Source organism: Talpa europaea (genome assembly GCF_964194135.1).
Source record: "Talpa europaea genome assembly, chromosome: 8".
In the NCBI taxonomy this organism is placed as follows: Eukaryota; Metazoa; Chordata; class Mammalia; order Eulipotyphla; family Talpidae; genus Talpa; species Talpa europaea.
Genome location: NC_140075.1, coordinates 35,110,252 through 35,127,222, shown reverse-complemented (window position 1 = coordinate 35,127,222; position 16,971 = coordinate 35,110,252). Strand labels below are relative to the sequence as shown.

The 16,971-nt window shown below is 40.3% G+C and overlaps 1 protein-coding gene across 1 annotated transcript; it reads right to left on the bottom strand.

Annotated features, from left to right (window-relative positions):
• Positions 1 to 5,134: 5,134 nt before the first annotated feature.
• On the bottom strand, positions 5,135 to 7,859 carry LOC311175028 (normal mucosa of esophagus-specific gene 1 protein; the record flags this gene model as incomplete). Its single annotated transcript, XM_084239891.1, has 4 exons — positions 5,135 to 5,203; positions 6,381 to 6,441; positions 7,605 to 7,690; positions 7,824 to 7,859. 4 exons carry the CDS (start codon positions 7,857 to 7,859, stop codon positions 5,135 to 5,137), a joined length of 252 nt encoding a protein of 83 aa, XP_084096017.1.
• Between the last annotated feature and the right edge of the window lie 9,112 nt (positions 7,860 to 16,971).

The following is a 16,971-nucleotide window of genomic DNA, read 5'->3' as shown; positions in this document are numbered from 1 at the left end:
GACATGGATTGATTTTTAACTTTTTTTATTCAGAAAGTTTCCACATTGCTTTTATTGCAGAAAGAATTATAGATGTTTGCTTAAGGCACTCTTTCTTCTCTGGGTTCCCTGACATGCCTCCTGGTTATCCTTCCCTAACCATTTCTCTCAGCCCCCATCCAGATCAGAGCTGATATTCTTTCTCTGCCCATGTCCTTCAGGATGATGTTCCTCTCTGCTCAGTCTCCATCTCGCTTTAGATGCACTCTGTCCTCTGTAGACAATGTCATCCAAGCCCTTGGTACCATTTTTTATGCAATCTTCAGCTCACACCTTCCTGCGGTTCTCCAGAAGTAATCTACCTAGATAAGTCACTGGGTTGTCCTAGGCAACAATTCCAAAGCCTAACCCACTTTATATCTTATCAACTCCTCCCTCAAACATTTCTCTTTTTTTTTCCCTCCTGTATTCTGTCCACCAATGCCAAGCTACTAAGGTGAGAAACTTTGAGTCATTTTGGACATCTCCCAGTTATAACCAATAAACCTTGAGGTCCTCTCACTTATTTCTTACCATTCTCAAATGTATCCTCCTTTTTTTTGGAGGGGGGCGTTTATCACGTTCCTCACCACCTGTAGCCTGGATCACTGACTGGTCTCTCACCTCCAACCATGGTCTCTTCCAGAGCACATTCATCTCTAGCTGCTATAGCCAACACCTACCCCCACAACTGTATTATCTCCCCCAACTTAAAACTCAGTGTACCTACAGGATGACAGCATAAAAAGCCCTACACATTCCATCTATCCTGCATCAATATTAAATTTCATGCATTAAACTAAGTTTCCAGAATGCCTTGCATTAAACTAAGTTGCCTTAATGCCTTGGTAAATAGGCGCCTCAACTTCAATTGCCTTGGTTTTTCAAGAAACTAGACTGATTAGTTGCTCCATCTTCTTTGGGAAGCTTTCCTTTGTACCATTTATTCATTTTCACCCTTGCTTTACCGTCACTCTATTGTTTTGACTTGTTTATAACTGCATTTCCCTTTCCTGTGTCAGATTCTTGAAGCCAGCACAATGCCTACCACACAGTGAGTGCTCAGTAACTGTACAAATTCTTAAGTATTTAAATTACATAAAAATGTGGTATTGTATCAAAAATTTTAAAAGTTTAAAGTCCACATCCAGGGCCTCCCCTGGTGGCGCAGTGGTTGAGCGCTGGGCTGCGGAGCTGCCCGCAGCCTCTGCAACACCGGTTCAATCCCCGGCCGCCAGCGAGGGCCCCACATGGCGTGACAGACCTCTCCTGCCATGTCCGCTGCTCCCCTCAGCAGTGTATTTCATCAGTCTGCCTGTTCTGCTCCCCGCTCTGGCTCTGGTGAATTCTCTCACCCTCCCGTGCTTCTGACTGTACCCAGTGCTTGTATAAATAAATACATAAATCTATGAAAAAAAATAAAGTCCACATCCAAGAGAATCTAATCCAGATCATATTCTGTAGAGAGTAGTTTTGGAGACACTTCCATGAGCACACATTTGTCAAGTACTCAGTATAGCAACCTAGCAACTAAATGCAACAAGTAAACCTTGCATTGGAATCTGGACTTAAAAATACAGCAATAAAGGAAACTATAATTTAAGAAAATGGGTTGTGTGTAAGGTGATATTACTGAATTAATGTTAATCTTCTTAGTGATGATAATAGTTTTAGTCAGATAAATGCCTTTTTTCTTAGGCATAAAAAGCTTTATGTGCCCTCCCTGGTATTACAGGGGTTAAAACACAACCTATGAAGTTATCCGCAGCCACTGCAGCACGAGTTTGTTCCCTGGCCAGGGAGCTACCCACATGGCGCAGCAGACCTCTCCTGTCTCCCCCGCTGCTCCCCTCAGGAGTATTTCAGTGAATCTGCCTGTTCTGCTCCCCACTCTGTCTTTGGTAAATCCTCTCACTTCCGGTACCTCTGGCCTACACCCCAGCTCTTGTATGCATAGATAAATAAATCTTTTAAAAATTTTTAAAAAAGCTTTTTGATGTCTAACTTATTTTCAAAGAGCTCATTTTTTAAAAAAGCATAATATACACAGAGACACAGGAAATGTGACAAAATGTTAATAAAAATGTGAGTACTCTTTGTACTAGTCTTTCAAATTTCTACAAGTTCAAAATTTTCAAACAAACATTTGGCAAAAAATGCCAACCAAAAAAGACATTAATAAATCTTTTTCTTTTTTTTTTTTCATTTCTAAATATACTTTTATTTTTTTTATAAATTTTATTGTTATATTCCCCATACAATTGCAGCCCCCCCATTCTGACCCCAATCCCTCCCCTCCCGCCCCCGCCCCCCTAAAAGTGTCTCTGGTTCATATTTTTTATGTTGATTTTGATTTTCACTTTCTTATATTCATTTTCCTGGTCCCTTATTTAAGTTTTCTAGATTCCTGCTATGAGTGAGACCATCTGGTATTTTTCTTTTTCTTTTTGGCTTATTTCGCTGAGCATGATCCCTTCCAGCGCCATCCATGTTGCTGCAAATTGCATGTGTTTATCTTTTTTGAATGCTGAGTAATATTCCATGGTGTATATGGACCACATCTTCTTGATCCAGTCATCTATTTTTGGGCATTTGGGCTGTTTCCAAAGCTTAGCTATTGTAAACAGTGCTGCTATAAACATAGGGGTGCAGGTGCTCTTTGGAATTGATGTTTCTGTGTCCTTTGGGTAAATACCTAGGAGTGGAATTGCTGGATCATATGGAAGCTCTATGTTTAGTAGGTCCAGAAATCTCCACACAGCTTTCCACAGTGGTTGGACCAGTTTGCACTCCCATCAACAGTGCAGAAGAGTTCCTTTTTCTCCACACCCTCGCCAACATTTGTTGTTGCTAGTTTTTTTAATATGTGCCATTCTCACTGGTGTAAGATGGTATCTCATGGTAGTTTTGAATAAATCTTTTTCTTTTCCTCTTTCTCCCTCCCAAACCTGCTGATGATACCTTCAATTGTCATATCCACCCCTTATTACCAAAGCTTTCCACTCAGATTGTGTTTTAAAGTCAAAAGGCATAGTCATCCCTCACAAAACCCTCAGCAATTTGCTCTTCTAGTTGGCCAACCAGCACTTAAGAAGCTTAAAGCAAGTAAAATTGGACTTCCTAATTAGTACAAGTAATTCCTTGAGATTAACCATAGATTTTCATCTGGGAAAACCTGCGGTGATAACTAACAAATGTTGGTAGAAGTAGTTGTGCTTTAATCCTTTCAGAATTGCCATCTCTCTAGCAAGAATAGCTTTTTTGGGGGGTATAATTTTTTTATTTATATATTGTTCATTTTTGTACAATGTATACTTTCTCCTCTCAGATATAGTCCCCATAAAATTCCCACCACCAATTCACCAGCGCACCATCACCATAGTCCCTTGTGATCTACCTCCCATTTTGATCCCCTCTGCCTCCCCTCCCTTGCAGAGTCTGATATATAGTTGCCTGCTCATTTTTTTATTGTTTTGTTTTTTCCTTGATCCCTTATTTGGTTCCCCTATATTTCTCCTATAAGTGAAACCATCCAATATTTGTCTTTTCCCTCCTGGCTTATTTTGCTGAGGATAATTCCTTCTAGCTCCATCCATGTTGTTGTGAATGGCATGAGTTTATTTTTTTTGATTGCTGAATAGTAAAGAAGAGTTTTATTTTTTATAGCGCTGAGAGTGATAAGAATTTAGCCCTTATCTTCAAATTTTACTATATTCAAATGGAAAATTTTAAAAAGACATTTAACACCTTTATCTGAGTTAAAAATGACCGCGGTATATACCCAAGGGAATTGGAAATGCATGCTCAACAGAGATTTGGCTGTACAATTTGTGTACGTGACTTCTCACAGCGGAATTATTCATAAGTCAAAAAGTTGACACAAATATAAATGTCCATCAACTGATGGGTAAGCAAAATATGGTATATCCATATAATAGGATATTAAACATGAGTTACTGATACATGGTACAACATGGATGGATTTTGAAAACGTTAAGTGGCCATACATAGAGGCCACATAGTGTGTGATTCCATTTATATGAATGTCCAGAATAAGCAAGTCCTTAGAGATAAGGTTTATTAGTATTTCCCTGGGGCCTGGAAACAGAGGGTTCAGGAATGGGGGAATGCATTAGTGGGTACAGGGTTTTTGGGAAGAGATGAAGATGTTCTGGAATCAGAAGGTGGAAATGGCTTCAAAACTTTGTGAAAACCACTGAATTGTGTACTTTAAATGAATACCATTGTATGTGAACTATAGCTAATTAAAAATATCTGAAAATCAAGTTTTTATTTGGTCCTGTTTTCAAGGACAGACAATCACCACCGGCCATGTGAAGAGTAGTCCCAGACTCTGGTGGATGCTGGAAAAGCTCTCCATTCCCCCCTGTCCAGTCCTCAGAGGAGCACTCTGTAAGCTTTGGCATCAGTAGGGCCAATGTTGGCAAGTCCCACATTTCTATTCACCACCAGAATCCCAGCACTTCCTCTAAGACTAAGCTTCATACATGTTTCATACTCATCACCACTTCATTTTCCTGATTGTACTTACCATCTTTTTTCATCTCTCTCCAAAATTTGGCTTATCCACCTGCATAAGAACAGTGTCTCAATAACAGTAGGTGCTAAATAAATGTCTGGTAAATGAACAGCATGGAAAAGTTTACACAGACATTTGCTTTGGATGTTAATTAAAAGATGAAGCTCCATGATTCAAAATGTGTTATTTTCCCCAAAAAAAATTTGCCTTCATTTGAGTGTGGATCTAGTCTTTAAGAAATCTTGTACAAGTAGTATCTTACTATAGACAAAATTACAAATCTTTATGCATTTTAAGGAAAACATTCAGGTATCATAAACAAAAAAAATTCAACATGCAAAATTCAAATTTACAACAACAACAACAAAAAAAACACGAAATACTTAGTTTTAGAATATGTTATTGCTATTGGTTATTGCTGCACACCTTTATTATTTATCCGCAGTCTGAAAATGTAGGCAAGCCCTAAAAATGTAGCAGAAGCATTTCCGCACACTGGTTTCCATAATCTAGTTTGTACAGAAATCTTTCCACTAGATTCATAGAGTTCTCATTAGAAGAAATGGCAAAAGTTGATCATTTGGTTGCCCTCCGAACCTTCTGCAACTCTTCAATGGGCTTCCATTGTTGGTTAATTGTGATAAGCTTTAAAAAAAGGCAAAAACAAAAATTTTTTGTTAGGACCTGTTCTTCACACCCACAACCATGTTAGGATTTGTCTACATTTCTCTTTAGAAAAAGCATCACCACAGCATCTGGAGTCAAAGAATCACCTCTTCCCATCTCTAAAACATGCACAAAATAGTAATACAGGTCGGTTTCTGTCACTCCTTCTTCTAAAAGCCTTACGGCCGGCGCCTGATTGTTTCAGGATCAGAGAGCAAGGTCATAGGCCTTTGTCCCAGATTCACTTAACAGATTCTAAATTTTTGAACTTCCCATGCCTTATGTGAACTGGAAGTTAAAAAAAATCTGGCTGCTCCCATTACTGGGTGGTATATAATGCCCCAAGGATGGGGTTTGGAACACTGTAGGCTCTTTACAAAATTTCCTCTTTGTAATATGCAATAAAGTTACAAATGAGCTAAGTTATGCAATAAAGGAAATGAGCAGAACCACAGGCAGCTCTTGATTTCCAAAGAACTCACATTCAGAGATTTTCATTTACCCTTATAAGTTTTCTATTACCCCAAGATCTAGAAATGTAGGTAATTTTAAAGATCATAAATGTTCTCAGTAGGTAAAAACCTACTATTTGAAACTTTGAAAGTTTTGTCTGAAAACATAGCTTTCCTGACAGACCTAAGTAGTATTCATTCCAATAAACGCAATGTTTCTTACTTTCAAAATAATAAAAATGTAAAAAGTCTTTAGGATAGTCATAAAAGTAGATATTAGATAACTTTGCTTAGAGGTTGCCACTCCTGTTTTCAAGAGCTCCTGTTATTATTCATGATAGACTTAGTATTTACTTTAGATAATGGGTAAAATGAGATAATATATTACAATCATGACAAAAGTTATCATTTGAGAGCTTACTAAGGGTCAGGTAATGTGCTGGGCCAGGCTCTATGTATTTTATCTTGTTTAAACCTCTTAAATCTGAGGCAAAGCCCCATTACTGTGCCCATTTAGTAAATTCTGAGAGCCTCAGAAAGGCCAACTCATCTAAAATCACCTGTGGCTAAAATCACCTAGAACAAGAATTTGATCCTTGGTCTCCAAAACTCTCTAACACTACACTAAATAGCATTACACCTATTTTGCTCACAAGGATGCTTAGTCTTATGCTAAATGAAGTCACTTTTTAGTTTAGCAATACCTTTCCAGGTACATTAGGATCCACATTTTCCCAAGGCTCTGGATTTTTTTTTCGATCAATGCTGAAAATAAAAGAAAACTGATTACATAAAAGCAAGCAAATTTAAACCAACTCGGATATTGGGTATATAAACTTGCTAGGGACTGACTGTCTGCATACTTAGCCATTCATCTAGTAGTTAACTGAAACTGATGGAAGATTCATTAAGGGAGCTTCACAGTTTGGCTTAAACATTAAGAACCAAGTCCCTTCCTAGGTAGGAGGTCTGTGGAGGTCCCTTTATTGTGCTGGACTAGAGAATGTTCCCATAAGCTGAACAGCAATGTGCGTAGAAGTCCCAGTCTAAGAGTAAGCAAAAGTGATCTTTCCCTGTTTTCTGGAGTGGGCTGAAGAGCTGGTCTTGAACTGTGTAGTAGTTGGTGATCTGCATTGTCCTAGATTCCTCTTCCAGATCTTACCAAAACCGCCCTTTCCAGCACTGACCCGGTCAAGATCATTTTCAAGTCTATCTCTTCTTCATATTCCAGGAAACACAGCATTTTACCCTTTTGTACCCAGAATGACACTATAGACAACTGAATGCATAAGCTCTACCACATTAGGAAAGACCTTTCCCATAAAACTGAAATTTGAAAATTTCATTACAATGATTTCTTTGATGATAAAAATCTCAAGAGACCATTTAAGAACTTTTCACTTCCAAAGTCAAAAAAAATCAAACCTCTGCAGAAGAGGTAGAAGGCCAGTGGATGAAAGGATATTTAAATACAAGGAACAAACTAGTGTTACCAATATCATAATTTAATAGTTCGGTAATCAGGATGCTTTCCAGCCCTGATTCTAAGTTCACAATTTGACATTCTTATCTTGGTGGTTGGGAGTGAGGACTAGGAAAATGACATGCATTTCATAAAACCGAAGACCAAACCTTGAAAAAGAGGTTTTTCTAAAAGAGGCCCCGTGGCGCAGCGGTTGAGCGCTGGGTTGCGAAGCTGCCCACAGCCTCTGCAGCGCCAGTTCGATCCCCGGCTGCTCCCCGGCCACCGGAGGAGGGTCCCACATGGAGCGCAGACCCGCTGCTCCCCTCAGCAGTGTACTTCTGTCCTTCTGCCTGTTCTGCTCCCGGCTCTGGCGAATTCTCTCACCCTCTCGCGCTTCTGACTGTACCCAGTGCTTGTATAAATAAGTAAATCTTTAAAAAAATAATAAAAGAGGCCTACTTACATCACATCGGATTTCTGAAGGGAATATACAGCAAAAGACGAAGCTCCACTCGCTGCGGCAGTCATGATCAGCACCAAAGGAATAAGCTGACAAAGAAGAGGTTGTGGGTGAACATCCATCCCCCTTAGCTACCTGTCATTTTCTACTTCGAGATCTACACCATCTTTTTTCATCTATAAAAATCAACATTTCCAGTCAAGATTGTCAATGAAAACTTACTTCCTTCTTTTTCATCAGGAGCTGGAAAAAGTTCATGATGACCTCAGCGGAGAACGCCTAATCTAGAAGTAAAATCCCAGATGCTGATCAACCTGCAGCCTCTAGAACCCAAGCTGGGGAGGGTCAAACCTCTCCACGGCCTCCAAGCGCCAACTGGGGCTGGTGCCACCGCGTCCTCACCTGGGCGGGGCGGCGCGCGCAGAGGAGGTTAACGCCCAGAATCTCGGGGGGCCGCAACCGCTCGGAGGGGCGGGGCGGGGTCGTCGGGTCACGCGGGCCGAGCTGCGGGTGGGGACCTGACTCCCCGCTCGCGGCCCGACTCCCTGGCGCCCCCTGGCGCTCCCCGCGGTTCTTACCCGCCTCGCGACAGGAGCTGAGGCTGGGCGTTGAGGGTCAAAGCTCCCAAGCTGCCTTTCCGCCCTCCAGGGGGTGGCACCTGACAACCAGGTGCTGCCGAAAAACAGCTTCTCTAAAACGGGATTCGGAAAGGGAGCCGAGGAACCGGGTACCAGGGAGGCTCCCAGGTGTAGCAGGTAAATTAGAATTGATCTAATCACATGAAAGGCTCCAAAAATGTGAGCTAGCACACAAATGCATGCAATTAAAATTAATTAAAAAAAGATTTATTTATTTATGCATACAAGAGCTGGGGTGCAGGCCAGAGATATAGGGGGGTGAGAGGATCCACCAGAGACAGAGTGGGGAACAGAACAGGCAGATTGACTGAAATAACACTGCTGAGGGGAGCAGCGGGTGAGACAGGAGAGGTCTGCTGTGCCATGTGGGTTTCTCTCTGGCGGGCCGGGGATTGAACTTGTGCTGCAAAGGCTGAGGACTGCTTCATAGTGCGGTGCTTAACCCCTTGCGCCAGCAGGGAGGCCCCTAAAATTAAATTCTAAAGTTCCTTTCAGCATTGCTCCCATGATCTCCTGATTTTTTCCATTAAAAAAAAAAAAATCAGGAGATGAGGGAGAAGAAACAGAAGGATCAGCTGGAAAGGTTTCCAAGAAAAACCTCTGAGACTACCCAAACAGAGTTCATCTTGAGCTCCCCTTTTAACTTGCCCCTAAGCTAGCAGCCTCACCTTGCACAGAGCATGCAGGCAGCTGCAAAACCACCGAAATAATGATTCAGCAACCCTGCTATGCCAGAACCTACGTGATGGACACTGTGCCAGAAGCTTCTCAACATTTTTGCAGGGTGAGTGTGTTATCTAGGCTCAGAGACACCCAAGTCAGTAAGAGGTAGAGATGTGATCAGAATCCGGGACTGTTAAGCACCCAACATCACAGGTCTTTCTGCACCTGGCTGTTAGCTACTGAATCTAGTTATTTTAAATCTAGTTATTTTAAAACAATTACATTTTTAATTTTTTTAAAGTGAAGTTGAAATCTTATTTTTTTATTTTTTTCCCCACCACCATCTCTTATATCCCTTTGCCCTTTTTTTCCCTCCCCACAAACTCCCTCTTTCTTAGCATCAGAAACCTCACTTCATTGACTAGCATCTTCCAGTTTTATAGGTATTTCGCTTCGTCCAATTGTTGGCTTTATAAATGTCCAGTGTTTGTCTTTGCTATTCTGACTTTAGGGCATAATTCCCTCCAACTCCTTCTGTTTTTGCTGTAGAGGCCAACATTTCATCTTTCCTTATGGCAGAATGATATTCCATTGTGTGGCTATACCACATTTTCTTGATCCAGTCCTCTATCAGTAGGCACTGGGTTAGTTTCCATGTGCTAGCTATTGACTTCTTTTTTAAAGGAAAAACCAAACCAAACAGAAAAAACACCCATCACCATCCATTATACCTCCTCCACACTTGTTTTCACTCACCAACACTCTTCACCTCCATTAACCTCATTTCCATTATCTGTGTTCACCGGTTTATTTTTATTTTGTTTTGTCCATTGTCTACTTTATTTTCTTACATAGCACAAACAGGTGAAATCATCCACTATTTTTTTTCTTCCTCATTTTGTTTTGTATGATCTCAAGTTCCTCTCTCTTTTTTTTTTTTATCATCCTGATTTCTGTAACTGTGCATCACTTATCATCAGATGCCTTCTCTTGGCCCTCAGCTGCAGTCTGACCCTTTCCTCCATCTCCAGCTTTTCTTTAGCTGTTCTTTTTTTAATTGATAATGGAAATACCACTTTTACTTTTCTTTCTATTACCATGTATTTGATATTTGAAGTATTTGCCTAAAGCTTCCATTTGTGGTGTTAATAAAAGTCACAATAAAACTGCTAAAAAGTAGCCCTTATTCTTAAGGCTTTTAAAAGATTCTTGAAACCAAAGGTCTAAAGATATTTAAGTCAATGGGTACAGAGGTTAGACTCAATTATCAAACAATAGCTAGAGTCTAGTATAGAAAATAATTAGTTATTTTATGAATTAGAGATCTACTTACAGGCTGAAAATTAAAGGAAAAATAATATGTTGACTTAAATAAACTGTAGGTCTTGATTTCTTATGTTAGTTTAATTGAAAGTGATGACTAAGCTCAGACCCCTGCTGTGAAAAGCAAGTGTGTGAAATTCTTACGCATTCATGAGGTCAGAAGAGTGTAATTTACTAATTAAAGCACACTAAATGGCTTTAATGAAGTCCATATACTTTTGAATCAGCTTTGTATACTCAGTTCAACATTTTATGTCATCTAATAATTGAAGTTCCTCTCATTTTTTGCTGCAAATGGCAAACTTTTATCTTTCCTTACAGCAGAATACTTTTCCATTGGATGGATGGATGGCTACATATCCTCTTAGATGGATACCCAGAAGTGGAATTGCTGTCTCATATGGTAGTTCTGTTTATTTTTTTGAGGAAGGCCCATACCACTTTCCAAAATGACTGCATCAATTTACATTCCCACAACAGTGTGTAAAAGGTTCCTCTTTCTCCACATTTTGCTAGCATTTCTTGTTAGCAATCTTTTTATTGTAAAACATTCTCACTGGTGTGACATGATATTTCATTGTGGTTTTGATTCACATTTCCCTAGTAAGTGATGTTGAACACTGTTCATATGCTATTGGTCATCTGTAGATCTTCTTTGGAAAAGTGTCTATTCAGATCTTCTCATTTTTTTAACTGAGTTGTTTGGTTATTAAATTAGAGATTGTTAAATTTGTTACTTGGCATATATACCTTGGATGGTAATTCCTTATCAGATGTGGCTTGTGCAAATACCTTTTCCTGTTCAGTGGTCTGTCTTTTTAATCTGTTGATAGCTTTTTATTTGCTGTGCAAAAGCTTTTTAATTTGATGTAGTCCCAATTGCTTATTTTTGTTTTCATTTTCCTTACTGTTGGGATCAAATTCCAAAGACATCTCTACCCTTGATGTCATGGAGTGAGGTCACCTGTCTTCTTTTGTATTTTATGGCATCAGGTTTTACATCCAAATCTTTACTCCATTTTGAATTACTTTTGTGTTTGGAGTTAAGAGTGATCCAGTTCCGTAATTTTACATGTGGCTGTCCAGTTTTGCCAGCACTCCCATATCATAAATCAAGTGCCTGTATAGGGTGAGATTCATTTCAGAGCTCTCAATTATGTTCCATTGATCCATTATCCATTTTTATTCTATGACCATACTATTTTTGTTGTTTTATTATGTTGTTTAAATTCCAGTAACATGATGCCTCGATCTTTTCCCCTCAGAATTATTTTAGCTATTTGGCATCTTTTATGGCCCCATAGAAATTTTAGTATTTTTCTGGGCATTGAAATCTGCATATTGCTTTTGGTTGGTCCTATAAAGATTCTCCCTATCCATGAACATGCCTCTGACTTGTTCTATGTTTTAACAGTGTCTTATAGTTTTTGTTATAAAGACAATTATTTTAAAATTGTTTGAAGTTCAAGCTATGAGTTAACATTAAAATAGAAACATTTTAATGGTTCTTTGGAAGGGCCAGACCCGCTATTTCACCTCCATTTTAATTTTAGACATGGCTTTACTTTCAAATAGACATGAGTTCACAACCATATTCACCACACTTTATTAGCTGACTTTGAGGGACCTACTTAACCTTTATGAGTCTCAGTTTATAAATTTGTAAAATGGGAATAAAACTAGCTCAGGGAAATGTGTGTAAGTCATTCTTGTATGTAGTAGGCATCCAAGAAATAATTATTTGCAAAGGCAGATCATGAATGCAACTTCTCCCCCGCTTATTCTTTTTTTTTTAAGATTTATTTATTTATTCATACAAGAACTGGGGTACAGGTCAGAAGTGTGGATGGTGAGAGGATTCACCAGAGACAGAGTGGGGGGCAGAACAGGCAGACCGACGAAATACACTGCTGAGGGGAGCAGCGGGCGAGACAGGAGAGGTCTGCAGCGCCATGTGCGTTGCTCCCTGGCCAGCCAGGCATCAAACTCATGCTGCAGAGGCTGCGGATAGCTTCATAGGTTGCCTCTTAACCCCTAGGGCCACCAGGAATATCCTTCCCCCACTTATTCTGACAAGGGTTCTTACCATGTATCCCAGAGCTGTAATTGCAGCTATTTGCCAATTGGTTAGATTTCCATCAGATGCTTCAAAGAAAGTTCAACATCAGTTCTCCTTGGTTTCTATTCAATAGAATCAGAGGAGCCTTTTAATGTTCCTTCTGTAGGATTTCAAGATACTTTGTGGATGTAAAAAAAAGTCTAATCTTTTTTGACAATTTAAAGATAAGTTATTCTGGGAAGGAAGGGAAGAAGGAAGAGAGGACAGAAGAAATCTTACAGGAATGTATTATGGCCTCCAAATTAAAATTAAAATGTGTAGCACTTGCCTACAAATGATCATCAACTCATCCTTGCTTCCCAATGTCATTTCTTTTCAAAATGCAATACTATGTTATCCTAGTCTGCAAGTTAAGGATGGAGGCACAGTAAGGTAAAAAGATTAATAAGACACAAATTCCCTACTTCAAGGATCTTACAATTTAGAACCTATATATAGCTAACTCCAGGCAACCTGGTGCTAAACACAGGTGACTAATTCCAACTAAGGAGTCTGAGAAAATTCACCAAATTGAAGGTATTTATTTGAACACAAAGACAACCCAATTGTAAAAAGGTATTTTGGGGGCAATTAGAGAAATCAAATACATTAAAATCAAGAACTTTAAGGGAGTGTTGTTAATTTTGTTAGGTGTGACAATGATGTTATGGTTATGTTAAAAACAAACAAAAAGCCCCCTTTTAAGAGACGGCATATTGTGGAACCAAGCATAAGTATTCTTAGCCATCACTTTGTCATTTTGTGTGTAACTGCCATTTTAGAATTTTAGGTTTTGCTGTCCCAGGAAAGACGACTGCATTCCAGAGATAGTTTCGACCCTCACTCCACCCTCGCCCTCCAGTCACCAATGAGGGCGAACTTGCTATAATTGGAGCTGCAGGCTGGAGCTGCATCTCGGGCAAGTCAGCTTAGAATTATAGCCGGGCAAAGTTGGAGAACGCATCCTTGTAGCCAATGAGTAATGATTTGTAAGGTCATTTGTAAGGTCAATGATTTGACCTTTCAAAAGACCCCTGCTTCCTTTGATCGGGGCTCTCAATATCTGCCACTGCATTGGTAGGTGCCATGAGCCCGGACTCGAGTCTGTAATAAACTCCCTTTTGTGTTTGCATCGGCCCTCTTTGGGTTCTTGGAGGCTATGCTCGCCGAGTCTGCTGATCTTGGGCACAACACATATGTGAATATTTAAGGGAGAAATAGTTCCTCTTGGATTTACTTGAAAATACTTTTTTAAAGAAAAATACCGGATGGTCTCACTCATAGCAGGAACCTAGAAAACCTAAATAAGGGACCAGGAAAAAGAATAACTATAAGAAAGAAAAAAATCAAAATCAACAAACAACTATGAACCAGAGACAAACTATGGGGGGTGGGGGGGGGAAGGAGGGGTTGGGGTCAAAATAAGGGGGTTGCAATTGTATGGGGAATATAAAAATAAAAAATAAATAAAAAATAAAAATAAATAAAAATAAAATACTTTTCTAAAAAACAAGACAAATTTGGCAAAATATTGATAATTATTCAACTTAGGTGACAAGGCATGTGGTAATTTGTTACACTACAATGTAACAAATGTTCAGAATAAATCGTTTTATAAAAAATCCACAAATTGGATATAGTTACAGGTAATGTGCCCATATAACCTTGAAGTTATGCTTATTTCTATGTGCACAAAGTCAAACCCAGAAAGCCAGCGCTTTTCCCCCCACTGGGTTAGTGCCCAGGTGTACTGAGCCTGTGGCAGAGGCAAGGATTGCAGCTTGGTCTCCCAGGACACAGGGGCACAGCCCCCACCCTTCAAACCACCACAGCCCCCAAAGGAACCTGCTCTGGCCATTTTCCAGCATCACCCCCTGTGGCTGTTCCGAAGCCCATTATTCCAATGCGGGAGCTTCCCTCCTCCCAGAACCTTCTCCAGCTGTTGCCACCCAGGATCGCAGAGACAAGGTTGCTTGGTTCCCACTACAGAGATGTTAAAGTTACCTCTTTGTCAGTCCAGCCCAGACTTTGTAAGAAAACAGGATCCAGTCTTCGCAGAGAGTCACCGTGATTTCCTGCTGTAACAGTGCTCGCCCTGAACTGGCTAGTCCTGCAAGCCTCTCCGGTGCCCTCGCAAGGTCAGCCCACCTCCACCTGCCCACAGCGCCCTGGTGGGGAGGAGGGTGAAAGGATACCCCAGCCCTGCGCAGCCACCAAGACCCCTGCACCCCACACGCTCCTCCCGGATGCTCCTGATGCTCCTCGTGCACCAAAGCTACCACCATCAACTGCCAGATTTCCCTTAAGCTCCAACCCTCCTGCCTGCCTGCCTGTCTTACTTCGACTGCAATGAAGAACTTTGCCAAGTCTTTCCTTCACCAATCTCAGGAGGAGAGGGAACATGCTGAGAAACTGATGAAGCTGCAGCACCAGCAAGGTGGCAGGATCTTCCCTCAGGATGGCAAGTCCTTCAGAATGCAACAGGATCTTCCCTCAGGATGGCAAGTCCTTTAGAATGCAACAGGATCTTCCCTCAGGATGGCAAGTCCTTCAGAATGCAACAGGATCTTCCCTCATGATGGCAAGTCCTTCAGAATGCAACAGTACGCGTTACACTCAGAAAAATAGCCTGAATCAGTCACTACTGGAATAGCTCGAACTGGCCACTGCCATAAGCCCCCATTTGGTGACTTCCTGGAGACTCAGCACCTGAATGAGCAGATGAAATCCATCAAAGAATTGGGTGACCTGACCACACAACCAAGTTGGGCAAGATGAAGGTCCCCCAATGTGGCATGAGGAGCACACTCTGGGAGAAAGTAAAGTAAACTAAGCCTAGGTTGGCTTCCCATAGCCAGGGGTGATTTCCCTAGTCACCAAGGCAGTGCATGCATGTTGAGGTTACTTTTATCTTTTTTATAAGTTGTACCAAAAGATCTACTTAAATCTTTCATTTGTACCATTCCTTCAAATAAAGTAATTTGGCACCCGACGGAAAAAACCCAAATATTACTGAATACATATATATATGTATAATTTATATGAAGACATCAGTATATTCAGTATATTCAGTATATTTATATGAAGACATTTATATATTTATATGAAGACATCCTTTAGTGACTGCCTACTTACCAGGTTTAGCAAATACTGGATTTGCTGAATTTTGCAACGTCTGGGGATGTACCATATTGCTTAAGGCTGTTAATGTGACTCAGAAAGTAATTTGAGTTTAGGGTACAGAGAAAGCTATTCATACTTCCCAGGTGCTTAGAAGCTAAAGTGTTTTAATTTTTTCACTGATTAAGAACAGTTTTTGTAACTTGCTTAGTCATCCTCAAATCACATTGAGTCAGAGAAATCCTTGATCTTGACCTCACTTCATCAATTATTATTTCAGTGACAATACATTGTTTTTGTCCTCAGGGGGCTTTCAAAATTCTGTGGAGAAGTTATAACAACATTTTCAAATCAAAACTCAGCCTCTAAAGTGTGGACACTAAATTTCCAGTCTGACCACTAGAAACTCTATTGGCGCGGGCCATGCTACTCATGCTGTCTGACAAGGTCCAGGCATGAGGAAGGTTTCTGAAAAGTCAGAAATCTCCATAGCAGGCTCCTGCTACTTTCTTTCACTTGCTTGTGGCAGTTATTGAAACCATGGAAATTTTCTATAAGTTTTAGACTAACACAATGAGTCTTGGCATCAATGCCAGTTTCGGTAATGCACACCTCAGTAGTTTGAGAAAAGTACCTTCTAACATGATTGATAGCGAAACGGTTTCCAATATTCCTCCACGTCCTCCAATTTATAATTCTGTTACTATGAGTAACACTGAGTTCTTTAGCAAGCCACGCTTAACAAAGCTCTTGGAATCGAGCCTGGCAAAAGTCCCTCACTGGAGAGGGCCCTGAGGCGCCCCGGGAGGCGAAATGGTCTGGGAGAAAGCACCCACATATTGTTCCCATGGCACCGGGACACTTTGGTTCTATATAGAAAGTAGGAAGCCGCCTTCGATTTTACAATGCCTGCTTAGCTTTATTTTATCTAGCTTGACTGCATAAATTATGTTGCGTATTGCACCTGTTTCTATTCTCTGAATAATATACATCACCTAGGGAAATATGTAACCAAGTTAATGTAACCAAGTGACCAAGTTAATCATAGACTAGGAAAAATAGAAAAAGGATTGTGCACTGTTAATGATCATTAATAATTTCTGAAACAATGTACAATTAAAATCAATCATGATTGCATGATGTAATGATCCAATAACAATTTCTGATGTTATAAATAAAGCCCCGCTGAGGCTATCAGTGGGAGATACTTGCACCCTATCAAGTGTCTGTGTCTCCTCATTCCCTCTCCCTTCATCCCTTCACTTCGCCTAGCGCCATCTCGTCCTTACGGAAACCCAGTCCCAGTCGGAGCTGGACTCCGGCACTCTATGAAAAAAACAAGAGCCCCATCAGGAGATTCCAAGTTATGAGGTTTTGGCCAGGATGCCTCAAGTCCAGAGATGGTAAAGGCTTAACAGCTGTCTTGTCTTAAAGAATCAGTAACCAAGAATAAACATGAATGAAAATTATCAAAATTCTATTATGTTTTCTAGCTATTTCTCCTAATATGCAAAAGGAGTCAGTTAGA